Source organism: Scyliorhinus canicula, chromosome 20 (genome assembly GCF_902713615.1).
Source record: "Scyliorhinus canicula chromosome 20, sScyCan1.1, whole genome shotgun sequence".
NCBI lineage: Eukaryota > Metazoa > Chordata > Chondrichthyes > Carcharhiniformes > Scyliorhinidae > Scyliorhinus > Scyliorhinus canicula.
The window spans coordinates 17089694-17101853 of NC_052165.1; the positions used below are offsets into that span (position 1 = coordinate 17089694).

Genomic DNA, 12160 nt, shown 5'->3' on the forward strand with positions numbered 1-12160 from the left:
GTAATGGTCTAATCTCCCCAAACTATTAAAAAAAAGTTGGCCGGGATTCTCCGACCCTGCGCCCAGTCAGAGAATCGGCGGGTGGGCACGAGAATCACGGCCCACCGGCCCGCTGATTCTCGGGCACGGTGGGATCGCCGCGCATGTGTGGACTTGCACCGGCCGTGCGCCAGCTGTGGCACACCGGCTTTCGGGCGCCGGAGTTGCGGACCCCACTCTGGCGCCGTACTAGCCCCTAGGAAGGGGTGAATACCTGCCACTTGAAGCCCGGTGACACCGGAGTGGCTCACGGCGCTTTTCACGCCGGCGTCAGAACTTGGCCGCGGGATTGGAGAATCCCGGCAGTTATCTCTGCAGACTGAAGGACAGCTTGGTGGCACAGACGTTAGCACTCTGCCTCACGGCACTGAGGTCCCAGGTTCGAATCCCAGCCCAGGATCACTCTCCGTGTGGATTTTGCACGTTCTCCCTGTGTTTGCATGGGTTACGCCCCCACAACCCAAAGATGTGCAGAGAGCTGGATTGGTCGTGCTAAATTGCCCCTTAATTGGAAAAAATGAATTGGGTACTCTAAATTTATTTTACATTTTTTTTAAAATATCGGCAGACTGCAAAGGCACAATAACTCCTCAGGGACCTCCCTAGACAAACCACTGTGCATTAGCCCAGACCTATGAACACATTCCTTCATCAATTTCTCCTGCTGTTCCCTAGAAGAAAAACAAAATTATTTTTAAAATCATGATCACAGGAGCCACACATTATATCCCCAGGCTTTCAACTCTTAACTTGTCCCAATATTTATCATCTAATTTCCCTAATATATTTCAATCTTCACAAATGTATGAACACTAAGCATAGAACTGAAGATTGAGACTGGATGGCGAGTGTCAAAAACGCAGTCTTGTACATCCTTCATGTTTAAAGAAAACCCCTCACTTCTGTTCACCAAACTGAGTGGCGTTTAGCCCTGTTTGTGTTGCTGTTGAACCCCTGTTGACTTCCAAAAGTACCCCCCAAGCTCCTCTTTAGCAGGCTGTCTCCAGGCCTGTGGTTTTGATGGCATGGCTTAGATGACTGATGAAGAATGTTGTTTGTATAAACCTTCCTAATTTAATTAAATGTTAACCCTTTACTTTCCAAGCATTCTTTCCCACTACTGATTCCATTTTGAGCAATGTTTAAGATTATGCTGAAGGTATTTATTCCCACGCTACCCTGCCAATCTTAAACAAGTCAACTAGAAGATAAACAGAATAGATAAAAATATAATAACTGAAAAAGAGGTCAACGCTAATTATTCCTGCTAAATTGTTGATGGTAGACTCTAGAGGTAGCTCAAAACGTACATTTGGAGGACATACACCAAAACTCTGGTGAAAAAGTCGTTATTGCATGGCTCTCTGTACCAGGCACAGGGTGCCCATAAAAAAGCATGATTTAAAAAGAAAAATCTCTTTTTAAAAAAATTAAAATTTGACATGTTTCTTGATGGAACCATCAATTCACTAGACATGTGCTTTAAGATATGAACAGTGGTTTTAATCTACTTACAACAGAGCCAGCCTGTTCCGCGTTAAACTCTCGATGAACTGAACGACTGGCTCTGAGCATTGGTATTTATACAGCAGTCCAGGGGGAGGAGTCGTGGGCGGAGCCAAGGGTGGAGCCCTGTACAAACTCCTAAGCATTCCCAGCACTACTCCCCCTGGTGGTCGGGCAATGCAACTGCGCTTACAAATGCATGGTCTCAAGTATATACAATACAGTGTGAATTACGGAGTTACATTCACCACATTTCCACATCTCACAAGGGAGCTTTGAATTAAGTCTGTCAGATATTATAGTATCATAGAATCCCTATAGTGCAGAAGGAGGCACTGGCCCTCTGAAAGAGCACCCTGCCTAGGTCCAATCCCTGCCCTATCACCAGCATTCTTGTCTGAAGACAAGGAAGAGGCTGAAATCCCTGTAACCCTCCCTAATCTGTGAACAATTTAGCATGGCCAATCCACCTAACCTGCACATCTTTGGACTGTGGGAGGAAACTCCGGAGCTCCCGGAGAAAACCCACGCAGACACTGGGAGAATGTGAAAACTCCACACAGACAGTGACCCGAAGTCGGAATCAATTCCGGGGCCTTAGCGCTGTGAGGCAGCATTGCTAACCACTGTGACATCATGTCACTTCCTGTTAGCTCACTGCTTCCTCTTTTTGAAAATAAGTACACTGAAGGTCCACAAGCGCATCAGTTATCCAGGCACTAGTAAGTTTCCAGCTCCAAAACAAAACTAAAAGCAATAAGAAAGGCAATTTGGTGCCAATCGATTTATGGGGAAATAGTAGTGGCTCTTCGCCAGCTGGTCAAATAATGGCTAAGTAGGTGGAGGCAAGCTCTCTTAAGAATCATGATCTTTAATTTCCAAATTGAGTTTGAACTGATTGAGTAGCTCAATATATAAATATGCTCAGATTATTAAAGCAGAAAAATCGCAGCGATACAAAGCGCTAGCTTCATATTTGTGGTGGCCACACTCCAAATTGTCACTAATTTCATGACCGATCATAATGTCAGAGCAGCAGAACCCGTAGCAGGGCCATATGTTAAGTTGATCCCGTGAGAGACAGATAGTTCCCTCATAAACTACTCTGATTAGACATCTCTCATATGTAAATAAAACAACACAAAGGTCACCCCAGGGATGCACTACAAACTACTAGGCCAAAATATATAAATGCAAGTTGTTTAAACAGAAAGCTACTGGAGCAGGTTTTTGACTAGACTCGGAGTTAACATATTCACATACAAATTAGGTACAGGAGTTGGCCACTTGGTCCCTTGAGCCTGCTCCACTATTCAATAAGATCACGGTTGATCTGATTGTGACCTCGTCCTCACGTTCGACCGACCCTCGTTAACCTTTGACTCCCTTGTTCGTGGAAAATCTGTTTACCTCTGCCTTTAAAAATATTCAGTGACCCTGCCGCCACTGCTCACCAAGGGAAGAAAATTCCAAAGACTCGTGACCTTCTGAGAGAACAAAAATCCTCATCTCCATCTTAAATGGATGTCCCCTAGTTTTAGTCACCTTTAAATACTTCTAGTTAGAAGTCATTGTGGTGAAAGATGGTCCATTATTGTGGGAAGCATAGCATATTTGTTATTTTGAATTACTGTTTGAAGGCGAACACTTGTTGCCAGATAATTAAACTAGTTTAACGTTTAATTCTGGCCTAATAGGGGTGGTGCAGTGGTCAGCATTGCTGTCTGTGTGTCTGTGTGAGCCTCACCCCCACAACCCAAAGGTGTGCAGGGTAGGTGGATTGGCCACGCTAAATTGCCCCTTCATTGGGGGGAAAAAAACTGAATTGGGTACTTTAAATTTGTAAATTTTACAAAAATTGGTGGTTGAGGACCAAATGCTCAACTCGTTTAGAAGGTTCCTGGATCTGTAGTGCTGGAACCTGCAAGACTATGGACCAGGTGCTGGGAGGTGGGATTAAAATCAGCGGCTAGTTTTTTTTGTTTTCTCTCCCTTTTGATTGACACTAACAACAGCTGAATGGCCAATTTCTGTGCCTTAATCTTACTATGGTTCTATTATGTGGTTCTTCACATAACTGAAGTCCCTCATCTCCGGTACCATTTGGGCAAATCTGATCCAAACTAATCAATGATTTATAAAGGGTTCAGCATAATTTCCCTGCCTTTGTGCTCAACTTTCATTTATAAATCCACAAATGCCGTCTGATATTTAAGAAGGTTTTATCAACAGGGACTTGGCACTTTCCAAGATTTGTGCTTATGAACCACGGGTGTTGGGGTGGCACGGCAGCGGAGTGGTTAGCACTGCTGCCTATGGCACTGAAGACCCGGGTTCGATCCTGCCCCCGGGTCACTGTCTGTGTGGAGTTTGTACAATCTCCCTGTGCCTGCGTGGGTTTCACCCCCACAACCCAAAGATGTGCAGGGTAGGTGAATTGGGCACACTAAATTGCCCCTTAATTGGAAAAAAAAAGGATTGGGGCCTCTTTTTTAAAAAAAGTTTTGAATGAGCAATAGGTGTCTTTATTCTTGTATTTCCTGTAAAATTGTACCCTTAAATATACAGGTATATTTTATACAAGTATGAAATCTATTTTATTTTTCCTGCATGTTTCATGCATGATAACATATTTCTTCAATAGACGTACTGTTTACATGCAATGAGATTAGCCCGGAATTTTGCTTTCCTGAGACCCACGCAGACATGGAGAGATAGACAGTGACCCACGGCCGGGTGGTACCACGGTCCTCGGCGCTGTGGGGCAGCAATGCTAACCACTGCGCTACCCTCTCAACCACCAATTGAGTGAGTTCCAGGCGCCTCATGGTGAAAAAGGTTTTCCTCATGTCCTCTCTAATCCTCCTACCAATCACCTTTAATCTATGCCCCCTGGTAATTGCTCCATTATCTGAGGGAAACAGGTCTTTCTTGCCTACCCTGTCTGGGCCTGAGGGGGCGCTGTTTAGCTCAGTTGGTTCGACAGCTGGTTCAGGATGCAGAGCAAGGCCAACAGCGCGGGTTCATAGAATCATAGAATTTACAGTGCAGAAAGGAGGTCATTCGGCCCATCGAGTCTGCACCGGCCCTTGGAAAGAGCACCCCATTTCAACCCACACTTTCAACCTAACCCAGTAACCCCACTTTACCTTTTTGGGCACAAAGGGCAATTTAGCATGGCCAATCCACCTAACCTGCACATCTTTGGACTGTGGGAGGAAACCGGAGCATCCGGAGGAAACTCACGCAGACACGGGGAGAATGTGCAGACTCCGCACAGACAGTGACCCAAGCCAGGAATCGAACCTGGGACCCTGGCACTGTGAAGCCATAGTGCTAACCACTATGGTACCGTGCTGCCGTAATCCCAGCTGACATTATTCATGAAATCCCCGCCTTCTCAATCTTGCCCCTCGCCTGAGGTATAGTGGTCCTCAGTTTAAATCGTCACCAGTCAGCTCTCCCCTACTCAAAGGGGAATATGGTCATCTGGGCTTTGGTGACGTTTAACATCTGGGCCCCAGCTGATGAAGTCGGAACTGTTCTCCTCGGAGCAGACAAAGTTAAAGAGGGATTTGATAGAGGTGCTCATTTTGTTAGGGGGAAACATTTCTCACTCGTGCACGAGTCTGCAATAAGAGGATTCAAGATTTAGGAAAAGTGGCAAAAAATAAAGCCAGAATAATATGAGGTTTTGTTTTAAACAATGAATTCTGATCAGGAACATGTTGCTCGAAATGGTGGATTCAATACTTTAAGAAGGAGTTGGCCCTATACCTAGAAAGGAAAGATTTGCAGGAATTGGGGCAACAGCAGGAATGAAATTAATAGGATAGCTCTTTCAAAGATACGATGGGCTGAATGGGCTCCTCCTGTGCTGTAGAGTCAATGAAAGAAAGTCTGTATGATAGTTCGTACTGAATGTAATCACTTTCTATGTATTATAGATAACAGACTTTAATCCCTGCTCCAGCATTATAAAAGCTTGGCTGGGATGAAATAATTAACCTTTCTCTGTTTAAATAATTTATTAGTATTAATAATATTCAATTGAATATCTTCACATTGCACCCCCCCCCCCCCCCCCCCCCCACACACACACACACATAAATTATGATAGTTGGAAAGCTTGATATCAAACATTCATTCATCGAAACGTGTGACCTCCCTTAATGGTAACCTCTCTCATTTCCTGCGACCCGTCAACATTAATATAGCCTCGACGTGCCTATCTAAAATTATATCTGCTGCAGACATGTAATGGGTTTTGCTTGATTAAACATCCCACCCAGAAGCTTATTGCATTTCCTGCAGTGCTTTCTTGTCATCGTGCAGTTCAAAATTTCTTGCCTCCTTGATAAGCCTCAAGTGCAAAATGTATTCTCTGCATAATGAATTGCTTATAATGTTGATTGCACTAATTGAATACTAGACATTTCTCTTAAGTTTACAAGCGAGTATGGTGCATTCCAGACTTGTGCACAGCGCTTATGATTGGTCTATTACAACTCGGTATGATTTGCGCACCTTGACCAAGAGATGACAGAAGATATAAAGTAAAATTTGCTGAATAACGAGTGACTAAATTGTACGTGGTGTACCATTACGATCAGGATTGTACGTCACGGCAAGGCATTATTAAGTAACTTGGCAATCGTGTGCTGCAATTTGTGGTTTTAATTTCAAACGGGATGGGTTAATACTGTAAATTCTGATTTTACCATAGCAACTGTTAAATTGGATCATATTTCTACTATTAGCAGTCTGTGAATGTGATTAAATGAAGGTTTTGTGGCAGAGTTTGATGTTGGGCGCGGACCACGGTATTTTCTTTGGAGAACATTAACATTAACTCAGTTAAGGAGCTTGACATGTTTGTGTTCTACGTTTGGTTGAATGCTCTTTTTTGCTGTCTGTGCAGCACCAAGAATGAATGGCCCGCGTAATTATTTTGATTGCCTTTCTCCCCTTCTCGGGTTTCTTCATTTTGTGCATACCCAAGATCCTGCCCAGTGTTTCAACTGGTTTTGAATCTTTTATCATACATTCCTATCTTATTTCTGATCTCCTGGGCTTGACTCCCCTATTATTTCCTTTTTTAGGTCCTTCCGGATATCAAGCCTCTGGCTACAGCCTTCATGCGCATGAATGGAGAAGTGCCAAATTGAGTTTTTCACCTGTCAGCAGGCATAATAATAACCCATATCATGAAGTGGCACTGAGTGACGATGAATGGGATAGACCCACCACTAGTGGGTGAGTTGTACAATTCATTTTTCAGTCGGAACAGATGCTGAAATGAGTTTTTTTTTCCCTGTGCTACGACTTGGCCTCTTTTGCCTTGAAATATTTCATCTGTGAGATGATCAACTTCAGTAATGAACAGGAATCAGCACTTGCTTTGATCACACAATCTACTCACTGAACCCGTGGGCCAGAATTTCGACTATTAATACATGAATGATTAAGCATTTTCTACAACTCCTTATAAAATATTTGGCTTGTATTTAACGTGTTCAATCTTATTCATGGGGTAATGGTTAGTGAACAAGCCCCGGTTTCAATCCTGCGGCCCAATGTGATGAAGGAGAGCCACTCTCTGGCCGATGTTGCCTATCGCTGCCCTGTGCAATTTTTAATAATATATATGTATACTTATTTCCTTTGAACAAATTTCAGTTATGTAGGTGGTCATGACGGATTGGAAACAGATCAGGAAGAAAGTTTTTGGTCCCAGGCTCTAGAAGATTTGGAAACATGTGGTCAGTCAGGAATTCTGAGAGAATTGGAGGTACGAGGTCTTGCTATTTGCATACATAGTTGGCACCATTTCAGAACAGTAATATTGAGTGAGTCTGTATTTTGCGCATCCAGCTTTTGTTCTTGAGCCTATATATGGTCTTAATAATTACAGGAACCTAGCTCCTCTTTAAAGAAGGCTGCCAACCAAAACCATCTGAATTTGAGAAACTTGGCTATATTGGTACTCTTTTTTTTTGAGTGTTCAATGTTGGTGTGAGGCAGTCATTTTTAAGATTGTACAGTCTCTAATATATGCAAGACTTGCAGCTCAGTTTTTAACAGTAGATAAATGTTGCTTTTTAATCCATACTCAAACAAACCTGTGCATACATTGTTAAAATGACGTTCAATACTAACTTTATTCTGCCTAACTAATGTTCTGAATCAACTATTTTAAGCGTGAACGTAACACCGTGCATTCCAACTTTCATACCCCTTACCCACCATTCCTAACGAGAATTGTCTTTTCATTTCATTTTCCGGGACCTTTAACTTTACAGCTTTGTATTTCATTCAACAGGCCACCATCATGTCTGGGAGTGCAATGAGTCTGAATCATGAAAACAGCCTAGGACATAGGCCACTGGAAAGGCAGTCAAGCTTTCAGGAGAGAAATCCCGTCAGGGCACATTACACCCAAACCTCCCGCAGCAACACTTTACCGTCTGATGGTGGGAGATCAAAGTTGTTTGCGATTAGAAAAATCAAGCAAGAAATGAAAGAAATCATGTCACCGACACCGGTGGAGTTGCACAAGGTTTCAGACTTCATAAAATAATATTTATTCCAGTCATGCTTCTGGGCTTGTCAATTCAGATTTGTTCCATCTTGGAAACTTAAAAGTTGAAAATACGGAATTATCGGTTTGACTCAATTCCCTGCAGTGATTGGACGAGCAAAACTCATTTTCCTGACTTGTAAAGCTTGACTCAGAAGTCAATCTGCAAAATGAAATGAAATGAAAATCGCTTATCGTCACAAGTAGGCTTCAAATGAAGTTACTGTGAAAAGCCCCTAGTCGCCACATTCTGGCGCCTGTTCGGGGAGGCTGGTACGGGAATTGAACCATGCTGCTGGCCTGCCTTGGTCTGCTTTAAAAGCCAGCGATTTAGCCCTGTGCTAAACCAGCCCCTCTGTGTGGTAATTTACTTTCCAACAGAAAAGCCCTATTATCCAAATGATTTGTCTGAAGGCTGCGCACTGTTACTCTGTACTGTTGCATATCTTGGCGGTAAAAGCTGTTTTAATGGAATGTAGCAAAACCCAGCCCGCTATTCAAACAATACATGCGCTGTACGCCGAATCTGTACCAAGTTGGAAATGTGATGCCTTCTTGAAATCTTCCACAGGTGACACTGTACAAAGATTCGGATATTGAAGATTTTGGATTCAGTGTTTCAGACGGTCTGCTGGAGAAAGGTGTGTATGTCAACAACACCCGCCCAAATGGACCAGCTGCCCTGGGTGGTGTCAAGCCCTATGACAGGTTGCTACAGGTATATCATATTCAACATTTAAATCTATTCCAAGTCCATATGAAGCACTACAAATAAAACTTGTGGCAGTCTGCATTTCTTGAACGCAGAGACTGAATGGATTGCTGTCGGCTTTATTCCCTTCCAACAGGTGAACCACATCCGTACCAGGGACTTTGACTGCTGCCTGGTGGTGCCTCTAATCGCAGATTCTGGCAATAAACTCGATCTGGTCATCAGCAGGAACCCACTGGCCTTTCAGGAGGTGCTCTCCGCAGATCCGTCCTCACAAGCGGTAGAATGGGGAGAGCAAGACGATGCTCACGTTTTCAGGCATCAGAAAGGAAGACTTGGCAGCACAGACATACTGGAAAATACAAACACATTGTAGTGCAAGGAATCCGGTCCACCAGACTGAGATATATTGTGGATTTTCAATGGTGCTAACTCACTTTAATGTTCATTTGTGGAACTCTCACCTTTACGGTCAGTCATTTGTGTCTCTCACAGGTTCCAAGCACACATATTCATAAATCAGCAGAAACCAATCTTTTTGATAATCCCCTCCCCCCTCCCTCCCTCCCTCCCCATGACAAAAGAAGCTTGTTAGAAGGTTTGACCAAACTGTGAATCATAACTAAGCTAGTCTATGCAGGGCACAGCCATGAAACAAAACCTGTGCAATTATTATGCCAAGATTATTTTTTTCCTGGTGATTACTGTCCAAATTCTTTTTTTTTTAAATCTTTTACTGCTGCCAGCTGGTTACTGGACAAAAGAAGTTACATGTGTGCTGCCTAAAAAATGTAAAATGACCCTTTTTTAATTAAATTGAGAATCTTAATTAAATAAAACTGTTGATTCAGCACACCCCTAGCTAAGTGTATATTTTATTGAAATGTCGGCTTCTATGAATTGATTTTGAATTTTTTCCTATTACTAATTGCCTTTAATGGGATTCTCGTTGGGAAGCAGTGAAAGTTTTGTGTACCATAGAAAGCTTAGGCACAAAAAGAGGCCACTTGCCTCATCCGGCGTGTCTGCGCCGACCGCGAATTGAGCCACACAGCCCAATCGTTTTTCCAGAATTTGACCCGAGGCCCTGCTGCTTACGGTGAGGCCCTGCATATCCAGGCATCTTTTAAATTAGTTGAGGGTTTCTGCCTCTTTCAGGTAGCGGGTTCCAGACGTCCACACCCCTCTGGGTGAAAATTATTTTCATCATCTCCCCTCTTAATCACTTTAAATCTGTGACTGGGCCCTTCACATCCACTCGCTCCAGGCTTCTCCCACTTTTGTAGAGTCATAGACGTTTACAGCATGGAAACAGGCCCTTCGGCCCAGCTTGTCCATGCTGCCCGGTTTCTATCACTAAGCTAGTCCCACTTGCCCGCATTTGGCCCATATCCCTCTCTACCCACCCTGCCCATGTAACTGTCTAACTGCTTTATAGAACAGTCTCAGTCAAACCTACACAGTGGTTAGCACTGTTGCTTCACAGCTCCAGGGACCCAGGTTTGATTCCCGGCTTGGGTCACTGTCTGTGCGGAGTCTGCACGTTCTCCCCGTGTCTGCGTGGATTTCCATCGGGTGCTCCAGTTTCCTCCCACAAGTCCCGAAAGAAGTGTTGTTAGGTGATTTGGACATTCTGAATTCTCCCTCTGTGTACCCAAACAGGTGCCGGAGTGGGGACTGGGGGATTTTCACAGTAACTTCATTGCAGTGCTAATGTAAGCCTACTTGTGACACTAATAAAGATTATTATAAAAATCTCCGCTCGGCCCCCTCAGTTACAAGGAGAACAGCCCCGGCCTATCCAATCTTTCCTCATGGCTGCAACTGTCCAGTCTTGGCAACATCCTCTTAAATCTGCTCCGTACCCTCTAATATAGTTCCAGCATGACCTCCCTGCTCTTATATCTATGTCTCAGCTAATAGATTAAAGGACTCCATCTGCTGCCGTAACCACCTTATTAACATGCCCTGCTCTCTTCAGGGATATTTTGACGTTCACTCCAAGGTGCCTCACTTCCTCTACGCAGTATCCCATTTATTTATGTAGTCCTTTGCCTTGTTTGACCTTCCCAAATGCATCAACTCGCACTTCTCTGGGTTGATTTCTGTTTGCCATGTTTCTGACCATTCCATTCACATCTCCCTGCAGTCTACAGCAACCTTCCTCTTGATCAACCGCGCAGCCAACTTTTGTGTTGTCTGCAAACTTCTTTATCATTCTATACACAAAAGCAGGGGACCTATGACTGAGCCGTCAGTAAAACCACATGAAACAATCACGCCGCTGAGCCAATTTTCTATCCCGCTTGTTACATTCCCTGGATCCCACGGACTTTTATTTTTTCACCAGTCTTCCATGTGGGACCTTGTCAAAATCCATGCAGATCACATCAACCGCACCACCCTCATTAATCCTCAAAAAGTTCAATTAAATTACTCACTAATAATTTGCCCACTACCAAGATCAGATTGACTGGCCTGTAATTATTCGGTCTATCCCTTGCTCCCTTTTTAAACAAAGGTGCAATGTTAGCAGACCCCACCCCAGTCTTCCAGCACCACACCTGTATCCAGTAAGGTTTGGAAATTAATGGTCAGACCGTCCGCAATTTCCTTCCTGGTTTCTTTTAACCACCTGCAGTACCTCTCATTCAGCACGAATAATTTATCCATTTTCAAGGATGCTAATCCCCTTAATACTTACTCTCTCCTTACGGATATCATATACAATACTTCACACTCACTCCTTAACTTCGTCTGCATTGCCCCTTTTTTTGTGAAGACGGACTCATCGTATTCATTAAAAGGTATCCACCTCCTCATCCTCCACCCGTCGGTTACCTTTTTTTGGTATTTTTTTCCTTTTTTAAAAAAAAATGTTTGTTAAAATTTTTCACTATATATAAAAACTCAAGCTACAAAATTAAAAAAACAAGACAAACAAGCAAAAGCGCATTTTAACTTAACCCCACAAAACCAAACTAAACCCCTTAACAACTGACGGTGACTAGCTCTTTAAAAAAGGAAATGAATGGCTGCCACCTTAGTTAGAACTCTTCCACCGACCCTCTGATGGTGTACATGACCATCTCCAAATGGAAGAAAGATATGAGGTCAGCTAACCAGGCCGTGGCACGGGGCAGAGTAGGCCTCCTCTACCCAAGCAGAACGCGTCTCCGGGCTATTAACGAGACAAAGGCGAGGACATCCACCTTCACGCCGACTGAAGCACTGGCGAGACTGACACCCCACTAGACACGGCCAAAGACAAAATCCTCGTCAACGGGGGGGGGGGATGCCGAGGGCATGGGGGCGAACCTGAA

General features: G+C 43.7%; 1 protein-coding gene across 5 annotated transcripts in view; it reads left to right on the plus strand.

Annotated features, from left to right (window-relative positions):
* The window catches only part of grip1 (glutamate receptor interacting protein 1), a 480409-nt gene extending 469994 nt beyond the window's left edge, over window positions 1-10415 (plus strand). For all 5 annotated transcript variants that reach the window (XM_038780539.1, XM_038780540.1, XM_038780538.1 and 2 more), the window contains 5 exons: window positions 6648-6801; window positions 7225-7336; window positions 7868-8104; window positions 8697-8843; window positions 8974-10415. In XM_038780539.1, the coding sequence (XP_038636467.1) occupies window positions 6648-6801; window positions 7225-7336; window positions 7868-8104; window positions 8697-8843; window positions 8974-9213 (890 nt within the window). In that variant the 3' untranslated portion in view covers window positions 9214-10415. The remainder of the gene's footprint in view (window positions 1-6647; window positions 6802-7224; window positions 7337-7867; window positions 8105-8696; window positions 8844-8973) is intronic.
* The last annotated feature ends 1745 nt before the right edge of the window (window positions 10416-12160 follow it).